Raw genomic sequence first — 16,733 nt, forward strand, 5'->3', positions numbered from 1 at the left:
CTGTCCCATCAAACACTCCCAGGGCAAGTCCAGCACGGGGTTAGATACAGAGTAAAGCTCCCTCTACACTGTCCCATCAAACACTCCCAGGGCAGGTACAGCACAGGTTAGATACAGAGTAAAGCTCCCTCTACACTGTCCCATCAAACTCCCACGGCAGGTACAACATGGGTTAGATATAGAGTAAAGCTCCCTCTACACTCTCCCATCAACAATCCCAGGGCAGGTACAGCAGGGGTTAGATACAGAGTAAAGCTCCCTCTACACTGTCCCATCAAACACCCCCAGGGCAGGTACAGCACGGGTTAGATACAGAGTAAAGCTCCCTCTACACTGTCCCATCAAACACTCCCAGGGCAGGTACAGCACGGGTTAGATACAGAGTAAAGCTCCCTCTTCCCTGTCCCATCAAACACTCCCAGGGCAGGTACAGCATGGGTTAGATACAGAGTGAAGCTCCCTCCACACTGTCCCATCAAACACTCCCAGGGCAGGTACAGCATGGGTTAGATACAGAGTAAATCTCCGTCTACACTGGCCCATCAAACACTCCCAAGGCAAGTACAGCACGGGTTAGATACAGAGTAAATCTCCCTCTGCACTGTCCCCATCAAACACTCCCAAGGCAGGTACAGCATTGTTTGATACAGAGTTAAGCTCCCTCTAGACTGTCCCGTCAAACATTCCCAGGGCAGGCACAGCACGGGTTAGATACAGAGTAAAGCTCCCTCTCGACTGTCCCGTCAAACACTCCAAGGGCAGGTAAAGCAAGGGTTAGATGCAGAGTAAAGCTCCCTCTACACTGTCCCATCAAACACTCCCAGGGCAGGTACAGCACGGGTTAGATACAGAGTAAACCTCCCTCTACACTGTCCTATCAAACACTCCCAGGGCAGGTACAGCACGGGGTTAGATACAGAGTAAAGCTCCCTCTACACTGTCCCATCAAACACTCCCAGGGCAGGGACAGCACGGGTTAGATACAGAGTAAAGCTCCCTCTACACTGTCCCGACAATCACTCCCAGGGCAGGTACAGCACGGGTTAGATACAGATTAAAGCTCCCTCTACACTGTCCCATCAAACACTCCCAGGGCAGGTACAGCACGGGTTAGATACAGAGTAAAGCTCCCTCTACACTGTCCCATCAAACAGTCCCAGGGCAGTTACAGCACGGGTTAGATACAGATTAAAGCTCCTTCTACACTGTCCCATCAAACACTCCCAGGGCAGGTACAGCACGGGTTAGATACAGAGTAAAGCTCCCTCTACACTGTCCCATCAAACACTCCCAGGGCAGGTACAGCACATGTTAGATGCAGAGTAAAGCTCCTTCTACACTGTCCCATCAAACACTCCCAGGGCAGGTACAGCACGGGGTTAGATACAGAGTAAAGCTCCCTCTACACTGTCCCATCAAACTCCCAGGGCAGGTACAACACGGGTTAGATACAGAGTAAAGCTCCCTCTACACTGTCCCATCAAACACTCCCAGGGCAGGTACAGCACATGTTAGATGCAGAGTAAAGCTCCCTCTACACTGTCCCATCAAACACACCCAGGGCAGGTACAGCACGGGTTAGATACAGAGTAAAACTCCCTCTACACTGTCCTATCAAACACTCCCAGGGCAGGTACAGCACGGGGTTAGATACACAGTAAAGTTCCATCTACACTGTCCCATCAAACACTCCCAGGGCAGGTACAGCACGGGTTAGATACAGAGTAAAGCTCCCTCTACACTGTCCCATCAAACACTCCCAGGACACGTACAGCACGGGATAGATACAGAGTAAAGCTCCCTCTACACTCACCCGACAATCACTCCCAGGGCAGGTACAGCACGGGTTAGATGCAGAGTAAAGCTCCCTCTACACTGTCCCATCAAACACTCCCAGGGCAGGTCCAGCACAGTGTTAGATACAGAGTAAAGCTTCCTCTAACACTGTCCCATCAAACATTCCCAGGGCAGGTACAGCACAGGTTAGATACAGAGTAAAGCTCCCTCTACACTGTCCCATCAAACACTCCCAGGGCAGGTACAGCACGGGTTAGATACAGAATAAAGCTCCCTCTTCACTGTCCCATCAAACACTCCCTGGGCAGCTACAGCATGGGTTAGATACAGAGTGAAGCTGCCTCTACACTGCCCCATCAAACACGCCCAGGGCAGGTACAGCATGGGTTAGATACAGAGTAAATCTCCGTCTACACTGGCCCATCAAACACTCCCAAGGCAAGTACAGCACGTGTTCGATACAGAGTAAATCTCCCTCTACACTGTCCCCATCAAACACTCCCAGGGCAGGTACAGCACGGGTTAGATAAAGAGGAAAACTCCCTCTAGACTGTCCCGTCAAACACTCCAGGGCAGGCACAGCACGGGTTAGATACAGAGTAAAGCGCCGTCTAGACTGTCCCGTCAAACACTCCCAGGGCAGGTACAGCATGGGTTAGATACAGAGTAAAGCTCCCTCTAGACTGTCCCGTCAAACACTCCCAGGGTAGGTAAAGCACGGGTTAGATGCAGAGCAAAGCTCCCTCTACACTGTCCCATCAAACACTCCCAGGGCAGGTACAGCACGGGTTAGATACAGAGTAAAGCTCCGTCTACACGGTCCCATCAAACACTCCCAGGGCAGGTACAGCACGGGTTCGATACAGAGTGAAGCTCCCTCTACACTGTCCCATCAAACACTCCCAGGGCAGGTACAGCGCGGGTTAGATACAGAGTAAAGCTCCCTCTACACTGTCCCATCAAACACTCCCAGGGCAGGTACAGCACGGGTTAGATACAGAGTAAAGCTCCCTCTACACTGTCCCATCAAACACTCCCAGGGCTGGTACAGCACGGGTTAGATACAGAGTAAAGCTCCCTCTTCACTGGCCCATCCAACACTCCCAGGGCAGGTACAGCATGGGTTAGATACAGAGTAAAGCTCCCTCTACACTGTCCCATCAAACACTCCCAGGGCTGGTACAGCACGGGTTAGATACAGAGTAAAGCTCCCTCTTCACTGGCCCATCCAACACTCCCAGGGCAGGTACAGCATGGGTTAGATACAGAGTAAGGCTCCCTCTACACTGTCCCATCAAACACTCCCAGGGCAGGAACAGCACGGGTTAGATACAGAGTAAAGCTCCCTCTACACTGTCCCATCAAGCACTCCCAGGGCAGGTACAGCACGGGTTAGATACAGAGTAAGGCTCCCTCTACACTGTCCCATCAAACACTCCCAGGGCAGGTACAGCACGAGTTAGATACAGAGTAAAGCTCCCTCTACACTGTCCCATCAAACACTCCCAGGGCAGGTACAGCACGAGTTAGATACAGAGTAAAGCTCCCTCTACACTGCCCCATCAAACACTCCCAGGGCAGGTACAGCACGGGTTAGGTACAGAGTAAAGCTCCCTCTACACTGTCCCATCAAACATTCCCAGGGCAGGTACAGCACGGGTTAGATACAGAGTAAAGCTCCCTCTACACTGTCCCATCAAACACTCCCAGGGCCGGTACAGCACGGGTTAGGTACAGAGTGAAGCTCCCTCTACACTGTCCCATCAAACACTCCCAGGGCAGGTACAGCACGGGTTAGATACAGAGTAAAGCTCCCTCTACACTGTCCCACCAAACACTCCCAGGGCAGGTGCAGCACGGGTTAGATACAGCGTAAAGCTCCCTCTACACTCTCCCATCAAACACTCCCCGGGCAGGTACAGCACGGGTTAGATGCAGAGTAAAGCTCCCTCTGCAGTGTCCCATCAAACACTCCCAGGGCAGGTACAGCACGGGTTAGATACAGAGTAAAGCTCCCTCTACACTCTCCCATCAAACACTCCCAGGGCAGGTGCAGCACGGGTTAAATACAGAGTAAAGCTCCCTCTACAGTGTCTCATCAAACACTCCCAGCGCAGGTACAACACGGATTAGATACAGAGTAAAGCTCACTCTACACTGTCCCATCAAACACTCCCAGGGCTGGTACAATCAGGTTAGATACAGAGTAAAGCTCCCTCTACACTGTCCCATCATACACTCCCAGGGCAGGTACAGCACAGGTTAGATACAGAGTAAAGCTCCCTCTACACTGTCCCATCAAACAGTCCCAGGGCAGGCACAGCACGGGTTAGATACAGAGTAAAGCTTCCTCTACACTGTCCCATCATGCACTCCCAGGGCAGGTACAGCACGGGTTAGATACAGAGTAAAGCTCCCTCTACACTTTCCCATCATACACTCCCAGGGCAGGTACAGCACGGGTTAGATAAGCCAGGTTTGGAACATCTGAACCTGGCAGAAAGCAACAATTTGAAGAGACGATAGACAACAGAGGCAGACTGGAATCAATTTTGCTTCTAGGAATGAGTTGATCATTCGGCTTCTGAGCAAGGCAGATAAAAACAAATCCTTTCATGATCGGAAATTTTAATTTTATTTTCAACCCTGGTCACAGCGCAAGAAGGGAATCAAGGGATATGTGGATCGGACAGGATAATGGAGTTGAGGTCGAAGATCAGCCATGGTCTTTTTGAATGGTGGAACGGGCTCGAGGGGCCGAAAGGCCGACTCCTGCTCCTTTTCCTTATGTTCTTATTCCTTTTCTCACAGTTGCTCATTCCTGCTATAAAAAAACCCTCTGAATTGAACCTGCGGCGATGACACTTGCGTTCGAGACGCCTTGTACAGACTTCTGTTGCTTTCCAGTGTACCAGACGGTATATAACAGAACGCCTCACCGGTGGGCCACCTGCCTTGGTGTGCAGCCAAACCATAAGACACCACCAGGATGACCACAGCCTTAGCCCCCTGATCTGGACTGGTACAGGAAACTTTTTTTTATCCGGCACGGATGGGACCGACGTGGTGCCGGTTCATCAAAAATTCCGGATAACCGAAAGCTATCGTAAAAGATACGGAGCTCAGAGCTCCATATAAAGCAACAAACCCTCAGCTTCAGAACAATGGCCACAAGTTGCAAGCGTCTCTGTAGCTTAGCAACAGCTGCAGCCACACCCTTGCACAGCAACAAATGGAGGAAGGCAAGTAATAAAAGTTACCTGAACCTACTCCTGAATTTTGCCGGTTAACCGAGATTTCCGGTTATTTAGGTGCCGATAAATCAAAAGTTTCCTGTACATAGGAACAGGAGGAGGCCATTCAGCCCCTCCAGCCTGTTCCAACATTCAATGAGATCATGGCTGATCTGTGACCTAACTCCATCTACCTGCCTTTGCCCCATATCCCTTAATACCTTTGGTTAACAAAAACCTATCAATCTCAGATTTAAAATTAACAATTGATCCAGCATCAATTGCTGTTTGCGGAAGAGAGTTTCAAACTTCTACCACCCTTTGTGTGTAGAAGTGTTTCCTAACTTCACTCCTGAAAGGTCTGGCTCTAATTTTAGGACTATGCCCCCTAGTCCTAGACTCCCCAACCAGCAGAAATAGTTTCTCTCTCTCTACCCTATCAGTTCCCCTGAATATCTTGAAAACATCGATCAAATCAGCCCTTAACCTTCTAAATTGCCATGAATACGATTGAGTTGATTGATCTTGGCCGAGGCAGCCGTCAGGAGGGCCTCAGTTGGCCTCAGGATCCCTGGACTCCTGGGGAGGGTGAGGGGAGATGTTTCCGCTCCCATCGCTGCCCAGTGGCTCCTGTTGGAGCCTACCCACATGTGGATCATAGCATGATACAGCACCGAAGGAGGCCATTCAGCCCATCCTGCCTGTGCCGGCTCTTTGAAAGAGCTCGCCAATTAGTCCCACTGCCCCCCCCGCCCTGCTCTTTCCCCCGTAGCCCTGCAAATTTTTCCTTTGCAAGTATTTACCCAATTCCCCTTTTGAAAGTTATTGTTGAATCTGCTTCCACCGCCCTTTCAGGCAGCGCGTTCCAGATCACAACAACTCGCTGCGTACCTGCCTCTTAACTAAGCACAGAATATTCCTTCAATTCCTTTCTCCCCTCCCCCCTTTCCCAGCCTCTGCACCTGCATAAAATCTGTCACGTCTCCAGCTTTTTCCAGTCCTGACGAAGGGTTGTCGAGCTGAAACGTTTCTCTCTCCACGGATGCTGCCTGGCCTGCTGAGTGTTTCCAGCATTCTCTGTTGCTATTTCTCCTCATCTCCCCCTCTGGTTCTTTTGCCAATTATCTTCAACCTGTGTCCTCTGGTTACCGACCCTTCCGCCAGTGGAAACTGCTTCTCCCGATCTATTCTATCACAGAATCACAGAAACCCCACAGTGCAGATAGAGGCCATTTCGGCCCATCGAGCCTGCACCGACACATATCCCACCCGATCCCCGTAACCCCTACACCAACACATATCCCACCCTATCCCCGTAAACCCACGTATTTAATCCCCCTAACACTAAGGGTCAATTTATCATAGCCAATCAACCTAACCCGCACATCTTTGGACTGTGGGAGGAAACCGGAGCACCCGGAGGAAACCCACGCAAACACGGGGAGAATGTGCAAACTCCACACAGACAGTCACCCGAGGCCGGATTCGAACCCGGGTCCCTGGCGCTGTGAGGCAACAGTGCTAACCACTATGCCACCGTGCTGCCCAAAACCCTTCATAATTTTGAACGCCTCTATTAAATCTCCCCTTAACCTTCTTGGGTGAGGACAGGGTTGGAATAAACAACAACAACTTGCATTTATATAGCGCCTTTAATGTAGTAAAATGTCCCAAGGTGCTTCACAGGAGCGATTAGCGAACAAAATTTGACACCGAGCCACATAAGGAGATATTAGGACAGGTGACCAAAAGCTTGGTCAAAGAGGTCGGTTTTAAGGAGCGTCTTAAAGGAGGAGAGAGAGGCGGAGAGGTTTAGGGAGGGAATTCCAGAGCTTAGGGTCCAGGCAGCTGAAGGCACGGCCGCCAGTGGTGGAGCGATTAAAATCAGGGATGGTCAAGAGGCCAGAATTGGAGGAGCGCAGAGATCTCGGAGGGTTGTGGGGCTGGTGGAGGTTACAGAGATAGGGAGGGAGGCGAGGGCCATGGAGGGATTTAAAAACAAGGATGAGAATTTTAAAATCGAGGCGTTGCTTAACCGGGAGCCAATGTAGGTCAGCGAGCACAGGGGGTGATGGGTGAACGGGACTTGGTGCGAGTTAGGACACGGGGCAGTGAGCACAGGGGGTGATGGGTGAACGGGACTCGGTGCGAGTTAGGACACGGGGCAGTGAGCACAGGGAGTGATGGGTGAACGGGACTCGGTGCGAGTTAGGACACGGGGCAGTGAGCACAGGGGGTGATGGGTGAACGGGACTTGGTGTGAGTTAGGACACGGGGCAGTGAGCACAGGGGGTGATGGGTGAACGGGACTTAGTGCGAGTTAGGACACGGGGCAGTGAGCACAGGGGGTGATGGGTGAACGGGACTCTGTGCGAGTTAGGACACGGGGGCAGCAAGCACAGGGGGTGATGGGTGAACGGGACTCGGTGCGAGTTAGGACACGGGGCAGTGAGCACAGGGGGTGATGGGTGAACGGGACTTGGTGCGAGTTAGGACACGGGGCAGTGAGCACAGGGGGTGATGGGTGAACGGGACTTGGTGCGAGTTAGGACACGGGGCAGTGAGCACAGGGGGTGATGGGTGAACGGGACTTGGTGCGAGTTAGGACACGGGGCAGTGAGCACAGGGGGTGATGGGTGAACGGGACTCGGTGCGAGTTAGGACACGGGGCAGTGAGCACAGGGGGTGATGGGTGAACGGGACTTGGTGCGAGTTAGGACACGGGGCAGTGAGCACAGATGGTGATGGGTGAACGGGACTTGGTGCGAGTTAGGACACGGGGCAGCAGAGTTCTGGATGAGCTTAAGTTTACGGAGGGTGGGAGACAGGAGGCCGGACAGGGGAGCGTCGGAATAGTCGAGTCTCGAGGATCGGCAGTGATTCCATAGTTGCAGGGCTGCACTCTCTGGGCTGGACCCATGACAATTAGCCTCTTGGGCTGGCTGGCGGAGGATTGGTGGGCAGCACGGTCCCACCAGGAAGTAGGTCAGTCCCCTTCGGGAGAGGGGGGAAGATGAGAGCAACAGAGTTCGGTCCCGGCGCGAAGCGCGGTTGATTCCGCCGACGTTCTTTGGCATTCGTAGAGTAAGCTGCCCGTTGGCCTTCTCTACCTCTGCTGCCGAGAGGGTTTCTAGCCTGGCGCAGAGTCCCCGAGGGCTCCCGCCGGCATTCCCTGCCGGCTTTTGCCCTGGCCCTCTCGAAGGTGCGTGGCAGGGTTTCCCGTGGGCGCGGTGGCACCCGAGTGCCCCATCCCTTTTCACCCGCGGCTGAGCGCCAGGGGATTGTACGACCCGCAGTGAGGGGGCCATCGCAGCCGGTCTCCAGCCGATCCTCAGGCCCCCCCCCCGCCCCACCCACCCCCTCCCCCAACCTCCACCAACATGCTGCTTCCAGCAGGGGTCAGTGCAGAGCATTCTTGAGCCAGAAAATGAGCTGATCTTTTACCAAAAACAACTTGCATTTATATAGCGCCTCTAACATAGTAAAACGTCCCAAGGCGCTTCACAGGAGCGATTATCAAACAAAATCTGACAGCGAGCCACATTAGGAGATATTTGGGCAGGTGACCAAAAGCTTGGTGAAAGAGGGAGGTTTTAAGGAGCGTCTTAAAGGAGCAGAGAGAGGCGGAGAGGTTTAGGGAGGGAATTCCAGAGCTCAGGGCCCAGGCAGCTGAAGGCACGGCCGCCAATGGTGGAGTGATTAAAATCGGGGGATGCGCAAGAGGCCAGAATTGGAGGAGCGCAGAGATCTCGGAGGGTTGTGGGGCTGGAGGAGGTTACAGAGATAGTGATATCATTCAAAAGCCCAGGGGGCAGTTAAGGGGCAATTGTAGAGCCCTTGCCACCTGCCCAATACGTGGCTGCTCGCTGATGCCGGATTGTAGGGTTGGGGGGGAGTGGGGGAGGGTGCGGTGGATCGAACGAGCGACAAAAACAACACACAGTGCCTTTAACATTGTTAAACGTCCCCGGGTGCTTCACAGGAGCGATTATCAGACAAAATTTGACACCGAGCCACATAAGGAGATATTAGGGCAGGTGACCAAAAACTTGGTCAAAGAGGTCAGTTTTAAGGAGCGTCTTAAAGGAGGAGAGAGAGGCGGAGAGGTTTAGGGACATCACTGGGTCTGTGTCAGTACCACAGCAGCAGCCCATGCGGGGTTAATGGGCCGCTCGTTGTGCCAGATTCTCGGTGACCGAACTCCGAACGTCTCTCGAGAGCGTTGGGGGCCGAGGAGCTCGCCGCCGCGATCAGCGGTCGAGGCGAACAGCGCCGATTGAAGCGGTGGGGGGGTTGGTGGGGGGGTGCGGAATAAACACACCTGGGGAGAAAGGAATATGCTGATGGGGGGGTGAGACGGAAGTAAAGGGGTTGCGGGGGGACGAGGCACGTGCGCAGCTCAAGCGCCGGCGCGGGAACCCCCCCCCCCCCGCAAGCCGGGCTGACTGCCCCCCCCCCCCGCCCCGCGGAATGGGAAGGGATCTCGGGCTGGAAGGGAACACCTCCAGTAACTGGGAAGGAGAGCAGCACGGGGCAGGTGGGTGGATCGGAGCAGCACATACGAGCACGCACTCTCGAGGCTTGGCTGTCAAAGTGGCACTTATTTATTTTACGCCCTCGAATATTTACTGGCACCCCGGGATAGACCATAATCCAGAGCAAAGCTTGCAGTCGCCAGATAGCTCCTATCTCGTTGCTTTCTGATCTCGGGAATATTAACTTCCCCCCCTCTATTCTGTCTTACAATAGGCCAGTCCTCTGCAGCATACCCCAGTGATTTCCACTTTAAGGTTACTGAATACTGTCTGGTTTCAATTCAGCTCCGGCTCCTATTCTTGCTTAAGTCTTTTTTCTCTCTCTCTCTCTCTTCCCCCCCTGTTGCTCTTTTTCTCTCTCTCTCTCTCTCTCTGACCTGCTCTTCCACTGTCTCTCTATCACCGTCTCTCTTTCCTTTCTCCTGAATTTCTTTCCTCCCCCCTTCTCTTCCCACCACCCCCCCCAACCCCTCCTTCCCCACGAAACAACCCAAGAAGGGTCAAATATTATATATCTATCTCCAAAATTGGCACTAGCTGACAGTCTGCTGTTCTGCCGTGGAAGAGGAGGATCGCTCAGCCCTGGGACTTTGTGGATTCATACGCTGGTGTTGTACAACTGAGAGAGCGAGAGAGAGAGAGAGAGAGAGAGAGGAGTGGAGATATTCGAAGGTCCTCTTGGGTCCGTGAAAGGAGCTGGTACTCTCTCTTGGAATCGTTCAGCGATCGTCTTGGGTTTTGAGAAGGGGCTGCTGGTGGAGTGTGGTGGGGAGGGGAGGTGGTGAAGGAAGCGATTGCTCTGAATCCGTCGCAGATGGTTTGAATACGGTGTGTGTGTGTGTGCGCTCGTGAAGACTTTATTTTTTAAATTCCTGGACTGCCGGAGGAAGAACGAGAAGAGAAGAGAAGGGAGAAGGGGAGAGGGATTGTTCCTGTTTCAAAAAAAAGAGGCTTTTTTTTGCTACCACTGCCCCTGAAACAAAGGCGGTTCCATGGTTTAAGAGGAGCAACTGTGAGACGGCTACGACCTATTTTGGTGATGTGGCCATAAAGACAGAGAGAGAAGCTAACGAGGTTGTACTGTGCACAGGAGGGACTGAAGAGGAGATGCTTCACTTGGCAACGGGATAGCCTGAAGTGGAGCAAACCACCGCACACCCAACCCCGTGGCCTCCCCCCCTCCCCCCCCACCACCCATTGGATTACAGCTGTGTTGCCATGGCGCCCGCGGCAACATGAAGCCATGCCGTCCGGCGGGACTCGCACCTGCGGTATGCCCCTGGCCGCGGCCGCCCCGGTCCCGGGCCGGCTCCCGCTGCTCCTCCTCCTGCTCCTGAGCGGCCGGGGGGCCTGGGCGGCCGCCCGCGTCTCCTCCAGCCTCAGCACCTCCCACCACGTCCACCACTTCCACAGCAAGCACTTCTCGGTGCCCATCGCCATCCACCGCTCGGCCGTCTCCGCCAGAGGTCACGGTAAGCTCTCGCACCCCCTTGCTCTCTCTCTCTCGCTGCCGCCGCTCTCCAGTAACGTCGGGTCAAAGGGTCAAAGTTCAGCAGCCCTAGCCATGCCAACTCAGCTTGCTTGTATTTCTGGCGCCGCTTCACTCAGTCGAATAGTATTTTTTTCTCCCTCCCCCTTAATTAACTGATAAACAGGTTGTCCCCTACCCTTTCTCTTTCCTTTCTTTGTTAAAAGAGTTTAAATTCAGCCTGGAATGCCCGTTTACGGTTGCTTGTATGTATTCCTGCAGGTTGCGCTGTCGGCTCACCCAGTCAAATAGCCTTTCCTCCCCCCCACCACCCTCCCAACTAACTAATAAATGAAAGGGTAGAAAGAAAATGAATAAAACAGGCATTCCTCGTTTGTTTAATTTCTCCCTCCGCCACCACCCCCACCCCACCCCCCGCACAATTGCTCTCTCCCCGGGGCTGCCCGCAGGAGGTTAATCTTCAATCTCTGGCGACTCCTGGGCACACCGAAGTGTTGGCAAGCCCGAGCTGCACGTACTCCCCGGAGATTTCCTCACGGGAGCAGCCCGCCTCCAACCGCCTGGCTCGGTCGAAAGCGGGGACCAATTGGAGAGCTCCATCGAAAGATGGGCCGAATGGCCTCCGTCTGTGCCGTACCGTTCTGGGAAGAAAAGCACATTTTGTTCGTGACGCACCCCCCGCCACTCGCCCCCCACCCCTGGTTATGATTTTTCTCCCGTGATTTGCCCGGGAGTCAGTTCTCCTGGAGATCCCAGGGCAATCCTGATGGGTTGGCAAACTGAGTGCCCATGGGGTGGCATCGAGGGGGTAGAGGGGTGAATTGAGGTGGATCTGTGTAATCTCAATTCGCGTCGGACTATACCAGGCATCGGCGGCGATGGGTGGGGTGTGGGGGCAGGGGGGGGCTGGTGAGAGAGAATCATTCGTCTGTCTCTGGCTGAATTGAAAGCTCCCAAGTCCTACGGGTTGAAAGGATGTGAGCACCAAGATGTTGTTCCCGTTATTTAAGGGACGTAACTGGGGCAGCAGCGGAGTGGACCTCTCTCTCTTGTAGATCCGTAAGGAAAATAGGTAGCTTTGGATTGGAACAGTAGCGCACACAGCATTGGCCAACAGCCAAAGGGGGGCTAGATGAAACGATTCTTGACTACAGCACCGATCGTTGCCTGTCACCTCTCCTCTAATACTGTCAGTCTCCTCCTCCCCTCCCCTCCCGCCGCCTCCAAACCCCTCGATTACCGATCGGTGCCACTGCTGCCAGAGACAGCGCCATTCAGCCCACTCTGGCCCCGAGCGGCATTCCGAATCCCGCGTGCTCACATCTCGTTGTTCCCCCCACCCCCGCCGCCCCCTTCACCCAGCGAGCTACCCTGTTCTTGAATGTGTGGCTCTGGTCCCTGCCTCAGTGACTAACTGCGGCCGTGCAGTCCGCAGCCTCCCGTCCCCTTTGTAGTCTGCTGATTTCGAGGGCACGGTGATGTGTGTGTGTCTCAATGTACCCGAGCGACTCGTCGTACCGTACCCCCCGACGAGCGCGCGTCAGACCCTTTTCGAGCGGGCTGCTTGACGCGAGAGCTGGCAGCGAGTGGGGCCGGGGAGGAGAGGGCGGAGACCTCGCGGCCCAGCGCCGTGCAGCTGCACGCTCCCGGGCTGCCTCCCCCCCAGCCCCCACCGCCCCATGAGGGCTCCCCTGCCCCTCCTCCAGTGCAGCCTCTCGGGACGGCGCGGACATGATAGGCCGAAGGGCCTCTTTCTGTGCTGTATGACTCTATGATGCCCTGGCTGGCTTCGGCCAAGTGGGCTCCCGCAAATGCTCGGGGACCGGCGATCCCGCTGCTCGTTTACCCAACTCGCTGTCAGTCCGAAGCGATGCCACTGCGCCCGATAATGAGGGTGAATTAATTTTTCAGAGGGAGCATGAATATTTATACGGAATGCAGTGTGTTCAGTGCAACAGGACCATCAGTGGAGGCAAAGCTCCTTGATTATATCGGGTTGCTCTGGGGTGGGGAAGGGGTGGCCTGAACATGTTCGGCTCGGGAGGGGGGCGGGCGGCGGGGGGCACAGCTGCTGTTTCTCTCTAGCCTCCGAACGCTTTGATCACACTATGTAGCAGGCATGGAAAGGCTTGCTGGGCACACGCCTGTGATATTCATCTTTAAATGAAGAGGGCTGGAATATTAGAGTGCGTGTGCGAGTGAGAGAGCAAATGGATGGGTGCGGGGTTGGGGGGAGAGGGTGTGTGTGTGCAAGGCAGAAATACAGCCAGCTGACTGTTAGACTGTGCTACAGGGAATGCTATAGGTGGGGAGGGTTTTGGCCTGTGGCAATGAGGCAGGAACGGTGCCGTCTCGGTGGCCTTTGGACTGTATTCACGGGTAGGGTGGATGTCCGTCTGTACTAATGGGCAGGAAGCAGTGTAGCTCAGTGCTACTTGAGACCCGTAATCCAGGCCGACTCTCCCAGTGCCAGTACAGAGGGAGCACCGCACTGTCGGAGGGGCAGTACTGAGGGAGCGCCGCACTGTCGGAGGGGCAGTACTGAGGGAGCGCCGCACTGTCGGAGGGGCAGTACTGAGGGAGCGGCGCACTGTCGGAGGGGCAGTACTGAGGGAGCGCCGCACTGTCGGAGGGGCACTACTGAGGGAGCGCCGCACTGTCGGCGGGGCAGTACTGAGGGAGCGCTGCACTGTCGGAGGGGCAGTACTGAGGGAGCGCCGCACTGTCGGAGGGGCAGTACTGAGGGAGCGCCACACTGTCGGCGGGGCAGTACTGAGGGAGCGGCGCACTGTCGGAGGGGCAGTACTGAGGGGGAGCCGCACTATCGGAGGGGCAGTACTGAGGGAGCTCCGCACTGTCGGAGGGGCAGTACTGAGGGAGCGCCGCACTGTCGGAGGGGCAGTACTGAGGGAGCGCCGCACTGTCGGAGGGGCGGTACTGAGGGAGCGCCGCACTGTCGGAGGGGCAGTACTGAGGGAGCTCTGCACTGTCGGAGGGGCAGTACTGAGGGAGCTTTGCACTGTCGGAGGAGCAGTACTGAGGGAACGCCACACTGTTGGAGGTGCCGTCTTTCGGATGAGACGTTAAACCGAGGCCCCGTCTGCCCTTTAGGCGGACGTAAAAGATCCCGCGGCCACTATTGGAAGAGGAGCAGGGGGAGTTCTCCCCGGTGTCCAATATTTATCCCTCAACCAACATCACTAAAAACAGATGATCCGGTCATTATCACATTGCTGCTTGCGGGAGCTTGCTGTGCGCAAATTGGCTGCCGCGTTTCCCACATTACAAACAGTGACCGCACTTCAAAAAAAGTACTTCATTGGCTGTGAAGCGCTTTGGGACATCCTGGGGTGATGAAAGGCGCTGGAGAAATGGGCGTCTTTCAATAGGCAAGGATCAGTTTGCCAGAGTATTACTCTGTGCCAATGGACAGGGAGCAGGGTAACCATGGCGAGCGCCAGTCTGTGGTAGATAAGTGAGAGGTGTAGTTCCCAACAAGCATGTGCACACGGCGCCTGAATGTACTCCAAGCTGCTGTGTTTATTGCGAAGAGGAGGTTATATATGACAGTTCCTTGCTTTCCACTATTTCTGGGTTGCACTCGGTTGCCGTGGAAACCTCTTTCAGGTCTGGTCCTCTGCGAGTCTGTCACCAGCCATTGGGAATTACATTGGGAATTACTTGAAAGCAGCCTAGGGCGCTGTGCTTTGCCATTCTGTTCCCCGCTCCCTCGCTGTGGAAACAGTCTCTCGGTCCCTCCTCCGATGACACAGCAAGAGTCAGCCTATAGTGTCTTCTCAAGCCTTGACAACCTGCTATGCTGGGCCACTGCTGAGTGCCAACACCACGTACTTAACCCTGGATGGGTGCGAGACCTTGATGTGAAGCTGCAACATTAAGTAACATGCCCCCTGTTTGCAGATGTCCAGAGCAGGGACAGCGTGGGTTAGATAAAGAGTAAAGCTCCCTCTACACTGTCTCGTCAAATACTCCCAGGGTAGGCACAGCACAGGTAGATGCAGAGTAAAGCTCCCTCAACACTGTCCCATCAAACACTCCCAGGGAACGTACAGCATGGGTTAGATACAGAATAAATCTCCCTCTACACTGTCCCATCAAACACTCCCAGGGAACTTACAGCTTGGGTTAGATACAGAATAAATCTCCCTTTACACTGTCCCATCAAACACACACAGAGCAGGTACAGCACGAGTTAGATACAGAGTAAAGCTCCCTCTACACTGTCCCATCAAACACTCCCAGGGCAGGTACAGCACGGCTTAGATACAGAGTAAAGCTCCCTCTACACTGTCCCATCAAACACTCCCAGGGCAGGTACAGCACGGGTTAGATACAGAGTAAAGCTCCCTCTACACTGTCCCATCAAACACTCCCAGGGCAGGTACAGCACAGGTTAGATACAGAGTAAAGCTCCCTCTACACTGTCCCATCAAACACTCCCAGGGCAGGTACAGCACGAGTTAGATACAGAGTAAAGCTCCCTCTGCACTGTCCCACCAAACACTCCCAGGGCAGGTACAGCACAGCTTAGATACAGAGTAAAGCTCCCTCTACACTGTCCCATCAAACACTTCCAGGGAACGTACAGCATGGGTTAGATACAGAATAAATCTCCCTTTACACTGTCCCATCAAACACTCCCAGGGCAGGTGCAGCACGGGTTAGATATAGAGTAAAGCTCCCTCAACACTGTCCCCTCAAACACTCCCAGGGCAGGTACAGCACGGGTTAGATTCAGGTAAAGCTTCCTCTACACTGTCCCATCAAACACTACCAGGGCAGGTACAGCACAGCTTAGATACAGAGTGTAGCTCCCTCCACACTGTCCCATCAAACACACACAGGGCAGGTACAGCACGGCTTAGATACAGAGTAAAGCTCCCTCTACACTGTCCCGTCAAACACTACCAGGGCAGGTACAGCACGGGGTTGGATACAGAGTAAAGCTCCCTCTACACTGTCCCGTCAAACACTCCCAGGGCAGTTACAGCACAGGATAGATACAGCGTAAAGCTCCCTCTACACTGTCAGTCAAACACTCCCAGGGCAGGTGCAGCATGGGTTAGATACAGAGTAAAGCTACCTCTACACTGTCCCATCAAACACTCCCAGGGCAGGTACAGCACGGGTTAGATACAGAGTAAAGCTCCCTCTACACTGTCCCATCAAACACTCCCAGGGCAGGTACAGCACGGGTTAGTTGCAGAGTAAAGCTCCCTCTACATTGTCCCATCAAACACTCCCAGGGCAGGTACAGCACGGGTTAGATCTAGAGTAAAGCTCCCCCTACACTGTCCCATCAAACACTCCCAGGGCAGGTGTAGCATGGGTCAGACATAGAGTAAAGCTCCCTCTACACTGTCCCGTCAAACACTCCCAGGGCAGGTACAGCACGGGTTAGATACAGAGTAAAGCTTCCTCTACACTGTCCCGTCAATGCACCGTACTGATTTCCATTTCCCACAGGCGTTCTCGGTGCAACACTGCCAATTGGAGGTGAATGGGCGTCCATTTTACATGATGGATCCCAGCTTATGGGTAACTGGATTGAGGCAAGGAGATATAGAATGAGGGTTATCACTGGATGGTTGAAGGGGGATGTTAGAACGAATGTTATTAGAAAATGGAATGCTTTACTGCAAAGGGGGCCATTGGGGC

General features: G+C 54.2%; 1 protein-coding gene across 1 annotated transcript in view; it reads left to right on the top strand.

Annotated features, from left to right (window-relative positions):
- Positions 1–9,700: 9,700 nt before the first annotated feature.
- The window catches only part of LOC147092841 (neurexin-2-beta-like), a 782,774-nt gene continuing 775,741 nt past the window's right edge, over positions 9,701–16,733 (top strand). Inside the window, exon 1 of the mRNA XM_085976096.1 lies at positions 9,701–11,037. Within this exon, the coding sequence (XP_085832222.1) occupies positions 10,809–11,037 (229 nt within the window). The 5' untranslated portion in view covers positions 9,701–10,808. The remainder of the gene's footprint in view (positions 11,038–16,733) is intronic.

Source organism: Somniosus microcephalus, unplaced genomic scaffold (genome assembly GCF_052327205.1).
Source record: "Somniosus microcephalus isolate GS21.2 unplaced genomic scaffold, FLI_Smic_1.0 unresolved_chr2, whole genome shotgun sequence".
Lineage (NCBI taxonomy): Eukaryota > Metazoa > Chordata > Chondrichthyes > Squaliformes > Somniosidae > Somniosus > Somniosus microcephalus.